At 43.1% G+C, this 16,004-nt stretch overlaps 1 protein-coding gene across 1 annotated transcript in view; it reads left to right on the top strand.

Moving 5' to 3' along the window:
- The window catches only part of TG (thyroglobulin), a 136,922-nt gene extending 121,492 nt beyond the window's left edge, over window positions 1-15,430 (top strand). Inside the window, exons 44-48 of the mRNA XM_072154600.1 lie at window positions 5,317-5,498; window positions 11,827-11,934; window positions 13,910-14,050; window positions 14,407-14,597; window positions 15,220-15,430. Of these exons, the coding sequence (XP_072010701.1) occupies window positions 5,317-5,498; window positions 11,827-11,934; window positions 13,910-14,050; window positions 14,407-14,597; window positions 15,220-15,323 (726 nt within the window). The 3' untranslated portion in view covers window positions 15,324-15,430. The remainder of the gene's footprint in view (window positions 1-5,316; window positions 5,499-11,826; window positions 11,935-13,909; window positions 14,051-14,406; window positions 14,598-15,219) is intronic.
- The last annotated feature ends 574 nt before the right edge of the window (window positions 15,431-16,004 follow it).

Below are 16,004 nucleotides of genomic sequence, written 5' to 3'. Positions count from 1 at the left end.
GCTTTGCATTTGGCCACCATTTCCGTGATCAAAATCATGTGGCAATGGGCCACATTTATTAAAGTGTTTGTGCCCATTTTGCTGTCTGACTTTGCACTGAAAACGTTGTGCAAACTGCTTGTAAATGTATTTATAAAGTGTCTGCGCCAGTTTTGTGCTCTGTATCTGACACGACAAAAAAATGGGCACCTAAAGTGGTGCCACATTAATGGAGATCGTGCACCAGTTTTGATGAATCTGCTGCACTCTGCGCTAGTACTGATAAATGTGGCCATTGACTCTTCAGTTTTCCTCGGCTGTGGTCATAATCATCAGCATTAACAGAAATAAACACTTGAAAAATTTCCTCTGTTTGTAATGACTCCATATATTATATACAAGTTCCACTTTTTAAATTAAATTATTAAGTCATTAAACTTTTTGTCAAAGAGAAAACTTTAGCTATTACAGATGATATTTTATATTCTTTTGCAATCATTTCTGGTTTGTAATTTAGCAAAAATTACTGTATCAGTTGTGATCTCTACTTCCTGTTTGTGACCATTTCTGAAATATGGAAAGGATGAAAATAGATGTTCTAAACCTCAGGTCTGCGTGTTCTCTGCTGATAAGTCACCAGTTACTGTACTGAGGAGCGAGGGACCAACAGTAGTGTCAGCTCTACAGAAACTCAGAATATACTTCTCCTATGTACAATATAACTACTATAATACTGCCCCCTATGTACAGGAATATAACTACTATAATACTGCTCCCTATGTACAAGAATATAACTACTATAATACTGCCCCCTATGTACAAGAATATAACTACTATAATACTGCCCCCTATGTACAAGACTATAACTACTATAATACTGCCCCCTATGTACAAGAATATAACTACTATAATACTGCCCCCTATGTACAAGAATATAACTACTATAATACTGCCCCCTATGTACAGGAATATAACTACTATAATACTGCCCCCTATGTACAAGAATATAACTACTATAATACTGCCCCCTATGTACAGGAATATATCTACTATAATACTGCCCCCTATGTACAAGAATATAACTACTATAATACTGCCCCCTATGTACCGGAATATAACTACTATAATACAGCCCCCGATGTACAAGAATATAACTACTATAATACTGCCCCCTATGTACAGGAATATAACTACTATAATACTGCCCCCTATGTACAAGAATATAACTACTATAATACTGCCCCCTATGTACAAGAATATAACTACTATAATACTGCCCCCTATGTACCGGAATATAACTACTATAATACTGCCCCCTATGTACAAGAATATAACTACTATAATACTGCCCCCTATGTACAAGAATATAACTACTATAATACTGCCCCCTATGTACAAGAATATAACTACTATAATACTGCTCCCTATGTACAAGAATATAACTACTATAATACTGCCCCCTATGTACAAGAATATAACTACTATAATACTGCCCCCTATGTACAAGAATATAACTACTATAATACTGCTCCCTATGTACAAGAATATAACTACTATAATACTGCCCCCTATGTACAAGAATATAACTACTATAATACTGCTCCCTATGTACAGGAATATAACTACTATAATACTGCCCCCTATGTACAGGAATATAACTACTGTAATACTGCCCCCTATGTACAAGAATATAACTACTATAATACTGCCCCCTATGTACAGGAATAGAACTACTATAATTCTGCCCCCTATGTACAGGAATATAACTACTATAATACTGCCCCCTATGTACAGGAATATAACTACTATAATTCTGCCCCCTATGTACAGGAATATAACTACTATAATACTGCCTCCTATGTACAAGAGTATAACTACTATAATACTGCCCCCTATGTACAAGAATATAACTACTATAATACTGCCTCCTATGTACAAGAGTATAACTACTATAATACTGCCCCCTATGTACAAGAATATAACTACTATAATACTGCCCCCTATGTACAGGAATATAACTACTATAATACTGCCCCCTATGTACAGGAATATAACTACTATATTACTGCTCCCTATGTACAAGAATATAACTATTATAATACTGCCCCCTATGTACAGGAATATAACTACTATAATACTGCCCCCTATGTACAAGAATATAACTACTATAATACTGCCCCTATGTACAGGAATATAACTACTATAATACTGCTCCCTATGTACAAGAATATAACTACTATAATACTGCCCCCTATGTACAAGAATATAACTACTATAATACTGCCCCCTATGTACAGGAATATAACTACTATAATACTGCCCCCTATGTACAGGAATATAACTACTATAATACTGCCCCCTATGTACAGGAATATAACTACTATAATACTGTCCCCTATGTACAAGAATATAACTACTATAATACTGTCCCCTATGTACAAGAATATAACTACTATAATACTGTCCCCTATGTACAAGAATATAACTACTATAATACTGCCCCCTATGTACAAGAATACAACTACTATAATACTGCCCCCTATGTACAAGAATATAACTACTATAATACTGCCCTCCTATGTACAAGAATATAACTACTATAATACTGCCCCCTATGTACAAGAATATAACTACTATAATACTACCCCCCATGTACAAGAATATAACTACTATAATACTACCCCCCCATGTACAAGAATATAACTACTATAATACTACCCCCCCCATGTTTAAGAATATAACTACTATAATACTGCCCCTATGTACAAGAATATAACTACTATAATACTGCCCCCTATGTACAGGAATATAACTACTATAATACTGCCCCCTATGTACAAGAATATAACTACTATAATACTGCCCCCTATGTACAAGAATATGACTACTATAATACTGCCCCTATGTACAAGAATATAACTACTATAATACAGGCAGTCCCCGGGTTACGTACAAGATAGGGTCTGTAGGTTTGTTCTTAAGTTGAATTTGTATGTAAGTCGGAACTGTATACTTTATAATTGTAAACCCAGCCAAAATTTTTTGGGTCTCTGTGACAATTGAATTTTAAAAATGTTAGACTGCCATAAGAATCAGGATTAACAATAAAGCTTCATTTCAGACATCATTTATAACTGTTACAGCTGTTTATTTTAGCCTAGGACTAAAGTATAGTAAATTACCAAATTCCAGGGGTCATTTTGTAACTAGGGGTCGTCTGTAAGTTGGGTGTTCTTAAGTAGGGGACCGCCTGTTCTGCCCCCTGTGTACAAGAATATAACTACTATAATACTGCCCCCTGTGTACAAGAATATAACTACTATAATACTGCCCCTATGTATAAGAATATAACTACTATAATACTGCCCCTATGTACAGGAATATAACTACTATAATACTGCCCCCTATGTACAAGAATATAACTACTATAATACTGCCCCTATGTACAAGAATATAACTACAATAATACTGCCCTCTATGTACAAGAATATAACTACTATAATACTGCCCCCTATGTACAGGAATATAACTACTATAATACTGCCCCCTATGTACAAGAATATAACTACTATAATACTGCCCCCTATGTACAGGAATATAACTACTATAATACTGCCCCCTATGTACAAGAATATAACTACTATAATACTGCTCCCTATGTACAAGAATATAACTACTATAATACTTCCCCCTATATACAGGAATATAACTACTATAATACTGCCCCCTATGTACAGGAATATAACTACTATAATACTGCCCCCTATGTACAAGAATATAACTACTATAATACTGCCCCCTGTGTACAAGAATATAACTACTATAATACTGCCCCCTGTGTACAAGAATATAACTACTATAATACTGCCCCCTGTGTACAAGAATATAACTACTATAATACTGTTCCTATGTATAAGAATATAACTACTATAATACTGCCCCCTATGTACAAGAATATAACTACTATAATACTGCCCCCTATGTACAGGAATATAACTACTATAATACTGCCCCCTATGTACAAGAATATAACTACTATAATACTGCCCCCTATGTACAAGAATATAACTACTATAATACTGCCCCTATGTGCAAGAATATAACTACAATAATACTGCCCTCTATGTACAAGAATATAACTACTATAATACTGCCCCCTATGTACAGGAATATAACTACTATAATACTGCCCCCTATGTACAAGAATATAACTACTATAATACTGCCCCCTATGTACAGGAATATAACTACTATAATACTGCCCCCTATGTACAAGAATATAACTACTATAATACTGCTCCCTATGTACAAGAATATAACTACTATAATACTTCCCCCTATATACAGGAATATAACTACTATAATACTGCCCCCTATGTACAGGAATATAACTACTATAATACTGCCCCCTATGTACAAGAATATAACTACTATAATACTGCCCCCTGTGTACAAGAATATAACTACTATAATACTGCCCCCTGTGTACAAGAATATAACTACTATAATACTGCCCCCTGTGTACAAGAATATAACTACTATAATACTGCCCCTATGTATAAGAATATAACTACTATAATACTGCCCCTATGTACAGGAATATAACTACTATAATACTGCCCCCTATGTACAAGAATATAACTACTATAATACTGCCCCTATGTACAAGAATATAACTACAATAATACTGCTCCCTATGTACAAGAATATAACTACTATAATACTGCCCCCTATGTACAAGAATATAACTACTATAATACTGCTCCCTATGTACAAGAATATAACTACTATAATACTGCCCCCTATGTACAGGAATATAACTACTATAATACTGCCCCCTATGTACAGGAATATAACTACTATAATACTGCCCCCTATGTACAGGAATATAACTACTATAATACTGCCCCCTATGTACAGGAATATAACTACTATAATACTGCCCCCTATGTACAGGAATATAACTACTATAATACTGCCCCCTATGTACAGGAATATAACTACTATAATACTGCCCCCTATGTACAAGAATATAACTACTATAATACTGCCCCCTATGTACAGGGATATAACTACTATAATACTGCCCCCTATGTACAAGAATATAACTACTATAATACTGCCCCCTATGTACAAGAATATAACTACTATAATACTGCCCCCTATGTATAAGAATATAACTACTATAATACTGCCCCCTATGTACAGGGATATAACTACTATAATACTGCCCCCTATGTACAAGAATGTAACTACTTTCGGATATTTGGAGAACCAGTTATTGAAATTTTATTATTACAATTGATAAAAATTAACAAATATCTTTTCTTCCATCAGAGGTTTGAAGAGGCTGAAGGACGAGGTGAGAGTAAGATGGCTTTCTACCAGGCTCTACAGAACTCCCTGGGGGGAGAGGAGATGAGCCCCCTGGTGCAGGCGGCTGCGGTCTGGTACTACTCCCTGCAGCATTCCTCTGATGACTATGCCGTCTTCTCCAGAGCCTTGGAGAATGCTACACGGTAGGTGACATGTTCTGGGACTGGCTGTATATATATATACCGTATATCATGTATCTCAGAGATCTCCTGACATGCATCTATGAGGCATCAGAATTAGAATGAAGTGTGTCCAAAAATCTGGTGTAAATGAGTTCAGCGTGTGAGGTCTCCACACATTTGTTGTAAATTTTGAATAATTTTTAAAGGAGCAGTTACATTTTACATAGAGGATAGATATGAGATAGATAGATAGATCTCCAGGTCCGACTGAAAGGAAGTCGTTGGAGGGTGGCCCCTCGCTGGTACATCTGCGGTTGTTTTATCCACATCCACTTCCTCAGCCACAGTAAACCCTTGAGAGCCGGTCACATTTGTCGTTGTAGAGGCCGCCGGGTTGTTCCATGGACGAGGCCTGGTCCATGGATGGCAATAGGGCCAGTACTTATGACGTAGGTGGACGTGGCACTCATGTAGGTCACCGCTTGTGGCAGTGCAGGCTAGGGAGCAGCTGGAAGGTGCAGCCAGAAGTCCACTTTGTAAAGATCCTCATAGACAGCTTTTTCGTGGTCCGGAATCTGGAAAACGCCGACAGCCCAGGTTCCTCGGAGTCCTTCTTGGAGGCTGAATTTGATTCACTCACCACCTTTCAGGTAGTGGAGGAGCTCTCCCACCCGGTAAAGTCCGCCGTTGCAAAGCTGAAGGCCTGCAGTCTGTGGTCTAGTTGTGTTGAACCCAGATGCCCTCCTTAGACTGACCTGCCACAAAGCGCTGGGCCTCTCTCTCCTGTCGACATTGGTCGGAGACAGCGTCTCGGAGTTGCTGGCGAAGGGTTTCACCCCTGCCCTGAGGCTGCGGGGGCACCAATGCAAGTGGCCGCCTCTCAGGTGCAGGAGCCCGGGAGCGAGCAGGTGCTGGAGCTGGAACAGGGGTAGCCGGAGTGGAAGTAGTGGCAGGGGGAGCAATGACCACTTCCTCGGCCGCAGTATGCCCTGGAACCAGTTCAGAAGCAGGTGTCGGGGCCTCCTCTTGGGGTGCAGCCAGCTCTTGGCATCAGAATAGTAGCCCAAAAAGGCAATAGGTATTGCCCGGGTAAAAGGTTGTGCTCCATCACCAACCTGAGATATGTCTGCATGACAGAGGCCCGGATCATGCCTCGGTGCAGTCGATGTACAGTGGATGGTTGTCGGATGGGTTGTGCACACACAACAATCACCATCTCGAGGGCTTTGAAGAACTCCAGTTCCTCAGCAGGAGTTAGAAGTCTGGGTCCTGACATGCTGCCAACGATCTCCTTGCTCCACAAGGTACACAGGTGTTCTTTCACCGTGTTGAGGTGGGGCAGGAAGTTCTCTTCCCGCCAGAGAGCAGAGTCAAAGTCCTTCCCATCGAGGGTCATGGTGGGCTTTATTTCCTCCTGTGCCACAGAGACAGCAGGCTGGGTTCGCATCATTCGCGCATCGGCAGAGCTTAGAGAGTAGCCTGGCAGGCTGGAGCTCCTTGCTGTGCCACACAGTCTACCAGAGGTTAATGCTTTGGGCGCTACAGCACTGGATGTAGCAGAGCTAGCACAGTTCTTTTGTAGGGATTAACCTCCTGGGTGCTGGAGCAGTGCTCAACAGCACGTGGCGATGAAATAACACAGTTTTTTTGTAGATCACAATCAGTTGGGCATTAACCCGGATGGCAGCAGGGTTATGCAGCACAGCCTTTTAGTAAAAGGACAGTCTATAGTGCCAGTATAAGGCACAGGAGTCTATATCCTGTTCGTGACGCCACACGAGGGGCCTGGAGGCAGCTGAGGCAGCTGAGGCCCAGAATACCGGAGTGGCTGGCAGTTGCGGCCTAGGCACGCTGATGTCACGGTGCTTGGTATGGGGACTGGAGCGCTGTCCTACAGCCTGGCAGGTCTCCAGCAGGTGGTGTGTGCAAGAAATATGGAGGAAGAGGCTGATGTACTGGTTCTCCCTGGGGCAACCCCTGAGTGCCCATAATATATGTCCCTGGGTGATGGATGGGGAGCCCTTGGTGGTACAGCCGTATCCAGGGATCAGACGGAGGCAACGTTGTGCAAATCAACTTATTGTTCTTTATTGAACAACAGTTAGCAGGCAACAAGCCAGAATGGTTAAATATCCGATTCGGATTTTGGTACTGGATTGGTCGTGGAGAGGGTCTTTAGGAATAAAGCACCAGCCTGGTATTAGATGCAGGCTGGGATAATTGAGGTGAAGCTGTATCCAAACTGTGTAAGCTGTAGCTCTGGGTTAGAGTCTCCTGACTCAGTTCCTGGGATTGGTATCCATGGCAGCACTGAAGGTATACTCTACACATTGGGGCACATTCACTTCACAGAAAGTGCATTGTCCCTGTGTAATGCCCTGTGCTGCGATTCACTACGATCGTGCGCCTGATATCCTGCATGTGTCGCTTCCCCGCTCAGGTCCGCCGGAGTTCACCTTCTTCTTCCTGGTGCATGTAAGTGCATTGTCCGTGTATAATGCGCTGTGCAGGGAGTCACTAAGATCGTGCGCCTGATATCCTGCATGTGTCGCTTCCCCGCTCAGGTCCGCCGGAGTTCACCTTCTTCTTCCTGGTGCATGCAAGTGCATTGTTTTGCCAAATTTACATACGCACTAACCCTTTTGGGACTGCCAAGGCAACAATAGCATTATTTACAAACTGTCCTGAGACAGAAAAAGTCAGGCCTAAAACTTAACCTTTATTATTGATAACTGACAACATTTTTGATGGAATTCACTCCTAAATAATGTTAAAAATTGTTTGTTGGGGCTGCTACAAATAACGCGTCCTATTTCTTGGGAGAATAGTCGCCCTCAATCAGTGTATATTATTAGTGTATCTCTGCAGCGATTAACACTAGTGAGCAGCCTCTAACAACACATCTTAAAACACATGTACAAGCCCCCCCGACATGTTTCTCCGGAGCACCGGCGTCTTCAGGGGATCGAGGCTACTGATGACCCCCTGATGACGTTGGTGCTTTGGCGAAACATGTCGGGGGGCTCGTGTATGTTTTTTAAGATGTGTTGTTAGAGGCTGCTCACTAGTGTTAATCGCAGTTAAGGTTAAGATTTAGGCCTGACCGGTAATGGTGATGCCACACATGGCGTTTTGAACACGTTTTTGGGCCGTTTTTGAGCAGTCTGTTAAAAAACACATGCATTTTTTTAAAACGCATGCGTTTTTGACAGGTTTGACCAATTATCTTAATTGAAACTGGTCAAAAATGGCCCAAAAACGCCATGTGTGGCATCACCCTAAGGCTTTTTCTGTCTCAGGACAGTTTGTTAATAATGCTTGATCTTGCGACACAATTTGAAAGTTAAAGCCTGCGCTCAGTCCGAATCAGTCGGATCGTCCGAAGGCACCGCCCCCCCCCCCGATTTCTGTCACATGATAGCAGCGCTTTTGCGCCAAAATCCGATCGCCTGCAACACAATCCCCTGTTAAATACCTGTCCCAGCTGTGCAAAACCCGAATACGTCGAAAAGTCTGACGAAAGTGCGTCTGCGGACCCTTAGTAAATAAGCCCCTCTGACTCTCTCTTCACTCTGACCATGTGGTGAGCCCATTAGGTAGGAACACAGACCAGCTAAGACCAGGTGGGGTTTTATACTAGCGCCTCTCCAATCACACTCCAGTTTACAATACAGCCACATAATTGGATAATATCTTACACCCATTTAACTGTTGCCTTCCCAGGCAGAGGCTACAGCTGCAAGTTACCTAAGTTCTCCTGGCATTATCCTCTGGGGTGAGTTGCGCAGGCTCACCAGATGGATCCTGACAGGTAGAGGGCGCTGTTCACAACTACTACCTTGCCTATGCGTTGGCAGGGGTGTTGCAGATAGATATGAGATAGAGGTAGATACATAGATACTTGAGGAGAGTTCTCAGCAGCATAATTGTAAAAAAAATGGCGGGTACAGGCTACCAGGGCCGGGGCAAACAGGTCCCCAAAATATGTACAAGGAAAAAAGCAGCGCTCCAGTGCAGGTACATGTCAGGGCATAAGGTGGTGTCTTTACTCCATAGTGACATGTAGCGACATTTCGGTTTGGCACAAGCATTTTTGGACCTTGAGAAAGTTCATACTGAGCTGCAAGGTCACCACTTATCCCCTCACACCTACCTGCTCTGAAGCGCTGCTTTATTCCTTGTACATAGATAGATGAATATGATAAAAGAGATGGATATGATACAGACAGACAGATATGAGAAGCAGAACATTCTCCCGCTACGTGTCACATTATCTCCTTATGTCCATAGAATAACGATGCAGGGAGTCGTCTATAGATAGAATGTGCGTCCCCCGGCTCAGGAATGTGTGATATCATGTACGGACATACAGTGGATTATCCCGTGTACTGTATACACCCCGGGGGGCTCCGCAGGCTGCACCTGAATAGACAATGTATCACAGTTATAAGTTACAGACTAAAGGCTTCTCTACTCTACTCACATCTGTCCTTGTCTCCTCTTCTTATACATTTCATATCTATCTATTTATCTATTATTCCATCATATTACTTATTCGTTTTATATGCATCAGGCCAGATGTATCACTTGTTTTTTCTGTTGTTTTTGCACTTTTTCATATTGTCGCACTGTTCTTGCGCCACTTTTGCGACTAAACACCAAGCTAGCCGGACAGCAAAAATAACCAGGTTTCCCTCATTTATCCGACCAATCCAGATGTTTTGCTGCACCTAATAATCATCATCAGTGACTTGTCCATTTACGCGCAATTTAGGTCCAAAAACCCTCCAGCCTGAAGGTGGTGTAAACTGAGAGGCAGCACTGAGCTCTGGTGCAGAGCAGCTCATCCCCAGCAGCAGGTACTAGACACTACAGACACTGCAGACACCATGGGGCACATTTACTTACCCCATCCCCGGAGTTCACAGAAAGTACATTGTCCGTGTATAATGTGCTGTGCGGGGAGTCACTAAGATCGTGTGCCCGATATCCTGCATGTGTTGCTTCCCCGCTCAGGTCCCTGGAGTTCACCTTCTTCTTCCTGGTGCATGTAAGTGCATTGTCCGTGTATAATGTGCTGTGCGGGGAGTCACTAAGATCATGCGCCCGATATCCTGCATGTGTCGCTTCCCCGCTCAGGTCCCTGGAGTTCACCTTCTTCTTCCTGGTGCATGTAAGTGCATTGTCCGTGTATAATGTGCTGTGCGGGGAGTCACTAAGATCCTGCGCCCGATATCCTGCATGTGTCACTTCCCCGCTCAGGTCCCCGGAGTTCACCTTCTTCTTCCTGGTGCATGTAAGTGCATTGTCCGTGTATAATGCGCTGTGCGGGGAGTCACTAAGATCGTGCGCCCAATATCCTGCATGTGTCACTTCCCCGCTCAGGTCCCCAGAGTTCACCTTCTTCTTCCTGGTGCATGTAAGTGCATTGTCCGTGTATAATGCGCTGTGCGGGGAGTCACTAAGATCCTGCACCCGATATCCTGCATGTGTCGCTTCTCCGCTCAGGTCCCCGGAGTTCACCTTCTTCTTCCTGGTGCATGTAAGTGCATTGTCCATGTATAATGCGCTGTGCGGGGAGTCACTAAGATCGTGCGCCCGATATCCTGCATGTGTCGCTTCCCTGCTCAGGTCCTTCTTCTTGGTGCATGTAAGTGATTGGGCTTGCGACAAAATTTGAATGTTAAATCCCGCGCTCAGTCTGAATCAGTCTGTTGGTCCAACGGCACGCCCCCTAAATTCTGTGGCATGGAAGACAGCGCAGTCGTGCCACAAAAAGGGTTGAGTGTGACACAATCACAGCACACCCGCTACTTAAATACCTGTGCAAACCTTTTTCCCATTGAAAAAAGGGCACAGTCCGAAAAAAGCATGGAGCAAAGCCGTAGCAAATGTGCCCCTTTGTGCAGCCTCTGTTTACAGTTCATGACCTTCTATTTACAAACAATCTGCAAAAGCTGCAGCTCAGAGCAGGACAGAAGAGAAGTGAGTGGGGGAGAGACAGTACAGAGAAGTGTCCCCATGTAGCAGGATAGAAGAGAAGTGAGTGGGAGCTGCAGACAGTACAGAGAAGTGTCCTCGTGTAACAGGATAGAAGAGAAGTGAGTGGGAGCTGCTGACAGGACAGAGAAGTGTCCCCATGTAGCAGGATAGATAAGAAGTGAATGGGAGCTGCAGACAAGACAGAGAAGTGTCCCGTGTAGCAGGATGACCACACTGGTGTCTGAGGAGGATACTGGACAGAATTATCTATCTATCTCCTATCTATCTATCTCCTATCTATCTATCTCCTATCTATCTATCTATCTATCTATCATCTATCTATTCATCTCTCCCCCTTGTTTTGCAGGGATCACTTTGTAGCTTGTCCTGTAGTGCAGATGGCCGCCCACTGGTCTGAGAATGGGAAGGGTCCTGTGTACATGTATTATGTTCCCGAGACCTACTCCCAGGGCAGGTAAGTGAGCGTTCACATAATCTCCTGTGGATCTGCCATAGATACCATAAAGCAGAATTCTACATTTTCTTATGACATCATTTTTTATTTCTAAACTCTCTTTATTTTGTAGAATTTATCCTCAGTCCAAGTTACAAAACCTAAAAAGTAAAAAATACAAAAATGTTTAAAAAATAGTGATATAATAGTTATATAAATAATGGAGAGATCCAGGAATACATTGCCTCCTGCCCCGGGCCCCTAGGAGCCACGGCTGCCATGTACATGTGTTTCGATGATTGACGACTAAGGACAACATGGAAGTTTCTTTTGGCGGAATGTTCCGTTCTTGTTCCCAGGAATCGCTGGCGGCTGTTCCTGAATAATTTTAGAGGAATTTTTTCAGATTGAGGGAGATTAATGTAGATTGATACTTTGTATCAGAGGTGCAGCATAAGGATCCTGGGTCCTTGCTATGACCCCAAATTCTATGCAAGATCCTCATCTGTATGGGATTCCCCTTTTTAGGGTGTCTACCACCCCCCAGATCCCCCACAAGTAAAACCACCATTGTGTAAGGAACTTTATAACATTTCCGGACATACATTCCTGTCTCTCACCAGTCGCTCATTTTAGAAAATACGTAAATTGTATCTTTATGTGAATTAGTCTTTTGGTGCACTGGGGGCGGAGCTATGTCTGCTAATTTATCTGTTTTTATATTTTTGGGCTCACATTTTACCCGGCACAAGCCCTTTATCCACTTTTTAAGATCTTCCATAGAAATATTATTAAAGGAAAAAAAAAGAGAGAATTGGTGCGCCAGCAGACATGGCTCCGCCCCCCAGTGCACCAAAAGGCTCATTTGCATAAATATAAAAAATAACATTTACTACAGCAGATTTCTGGGAAATAAGACTGGAAAGTGCTGCACACAATGTTGGTTTAATGTATGCAGGGATCTGGGAGCTTTTACTGCACAAAGATCCCCAATAATAATCCCCAACATCTGTACCCGGGTCCTTTCAATACTATTACATTCTATTTTTCCAAGGGGTCTACCAATAGCATTTACCATGCAGTCTGTACCCAGTATTAGATATTGTAGCTTCTCCAAGTGCACTGGGGGCGTGTCCTCACGCTGCTGCGGTCTTTGCTCTCTGCAGCCAGTGTTATGTATTGTCCCTGGAGATATGTGTAATCAGACCTCACACTGCTGTGCTCTGTGCTCTCTGCAGCCAGTGTTATGTATTGTACCTGGAGAGATGTGTGATATAGATTTATTTTCTGGGATTGTAGATGGAGCATGAGATGTATGCCCTCACACTGCCCTAACACTGCTGTGCTCTTATCTCTCTGTAGTAAACTGCTCTACAGAACCTTTACCAAGAGCAGATAGGGACAGTACAGAAGTTCAGTGCAAAGTACTAAGCACAGCAGTGTGACAACACATCCCTAGGATATGAATATAAAATAATATTTCACAGTCCTGCTGCTACTAATAACATACATTAAGCTATGAATACACTTCTCTTCAGCGACAATATTTAACACTGGCTGCAGAGAGCACAGCAGTGTGAGGACACATAACGTCTTATATTCCTTGTATCCCCCCACGTGAAGGTGCAAAATAGGCTGAGAGAGGTCGTACGGCTCAGCCGAAATGTTGTTATATGGGAGAATAAAGATGTTCACATTCTAACAGAATTTAGGGCAGCACGGTGGCTGAGTGGTTAGCACTATAGCCTTGCAGCGCTGGAGTCCTGGGTTCAAGTCCCACCTGGGTCAACATATGCAAAGAGTTTGTGTGTTCTCTCCGTGTTTGTGTGGGTTTCCTCCAGTTTCCTCCCACACTCCAAAAACATACTGGTAGTTGATTAGACTGTGAGCCCCATTGGGGACAAGGACTGATTTGGGCAGCTCTGTGCAGCGCTGCGTAATCTGTGTGCGCTATATAAATAAAGAATTTTCATTATTTATTGTTTCTATATTTCAGCTCCGCTTTGGATCTGCCGGAAGACATCATGTTCGCTTTCGGAATTCCCTTCCACTCCAACTACAGGAGTCAGTTTTCTGCAGAGGAGCAGAGTCTTTCCCTGCAGGTTATGCAATACCTGGCCAACTTCGTGCGAACGGGGTACGTGGTGTGCAGCATACGGTATACTGTACTAATACGGTGTGCGGTATACAGGAGTAATATGGTAGTATATTATTTAGGAGTAATACGATGCAAACACACATATCAGTGCAACATATGTATATATTCTGGGGGTTATGGGGCCCTATTAAGAGGTCTGCTATGGGGCCCTGCCTCTGCTAGTTACGCCGCTGAATGACCGTGAATAAACCCATGATGAACACTTACAACATCAATCCCTTTTACACTCACTTCCCCTTTAAGAGATGATAATATCAGATACAATTGTTACTTCTTCTTTCAGAGAAATTTATATGAAAAAGTTACATTTATAGATTTGTTTTTTTTTTTTCCAGAAACCCCAACTTTCCATACAATTTTTCCAGAAAGCGGAACGTGGCTTTACCCCCCTGGCCGGAGCACCGGGTACACGGCACCGGAGAGAGATATAAAGAATTCACCAAACTCCTACCCAATCAGCAAGGGTTAAAGCGAGCCGAGTGCTCGTTCTGGAATCGGCTCATCCCCGCCCTGAGATCATCTACAAGTGAGTAAGAGATGAAAGAGGCGGCAGATGTCAGGAGTGCAGGTGCGAGGGGGAGAGAAGGGGATGATGTCATGTGTAATGCCGTAAATTATGTTACAGAGCAGAGTTCTGTCTATTATTTGACTGAGCTAAGGTGCATATTATGAGGCTCTGCAGCAGCTGAGGTGTGTTTACTGAGGTTCTGCAGCAGGTTAGGTGCATTTTATGAGGCTCTGCAGCAGTTTAGGTGTGTATTATGATGTCTTGCAGTAGCTGCAGTGTGTATTATGAGGCTCTGCAGCAGCGGAGGTATTACAAGGTTCTGCAGCAGCAGAGGTTGATATATGGAGGTTCTGCAGCAGCTGAGGTTGATATATGGAGGTTCTGCAACAGCTCAGGTATCTATTAGCAGGTTCTGCAGCAGGTGAGATGTGTATTAGGAGGTTCTGCGGCAGCTGAGGTGTGTATAATGATTCCCTGCAGCAGTTGAGGTGTGTATTACAAGGTTCTGCAGCAGCTGAGGCTGATATATGGAGGTTCTGCAGCAGCTGAGGCTGATATATGGAGGTTCTGCAGCAGCTGAGGTGTGATATGTGGTCTCATCCTGCTATGTTTGTACTGATGGTTGTATTTGGTCTCATAGATTTCCGGGCCGGTTCTGTCCAGGGGGAGAATATCTCGGGCAGTGGAGTGACATCTGCAGTGACAGGATCCAGCCGGATGGAAGACAAAGGATCTTACGCCTGAGAGACAATGACGTCATCCGCCACCTGTTCCCCGAATCTCTGTCCAAAAATACACAATGAAATCTTTTGTTTCTGTCTTTTCTTACAATAAAGTGATTCACAATGTAACATCCGTCCCTCATCGTCATCATCTGACCTCTCCCCATAGAACAAATGTCACCAACTGCCGGACTCATGTGATGTGCTCCTGACCTCACACTGCTGTGCTCTTAGCTCTCTGCAGTGAGCTGATCCTCACTTTGGCAGAACTCTTGTTGGACACACAAGCTTTTTACTCAATATCCAGTGTTCTGATACCTGGAGCCGACCCTGGTGCAGCATCTCAGTGCACAGAGCACAGCAGTGTGAGGATTTCTTCCCCAGTTGAGGAAGCTAGAACACACAATGGTACAATTACACATCTCTCCAGGTACAATAACCAAAACTGGCTGCACAGAGCACAGCAGTGTGAGGACACAAGGGTATAATTACTCATCTCTCCAGGTACAGTAACCAAAACTGGCTGCAGAGAGCACAGCAGTGTGAGGATACAAAGGTATGATAACACATCTCTCCAGGGACAATAACCAAAACATGCTGCAAGGACACACCACCACTGCATTTGGAAAAGCTCGAATCCTGGGATACTAATCCATATATCACAGTCCTGCTGCTACTAAGAACACACATAATGGTCTAATTA

This window comes from Engystomops pustulosus, chromosome 5 (genome assembly GCF_040894005.1).
Source record: "Engystomops pustulosus chromosome 5, aEngPut4.maternal, whole genome shotgun sequence".
Classification (NCBI taxonomy): Eukaryota; Metazoa; Chordata; class Amphibia; order Anura; family Leptodactylidae; genus Engystomops; species Engystomops pustulosus.
Note: the sequence above shows the minus strand (reverse complement) of the source record. Positions and strands in the feature narration are given on the sequence as shown.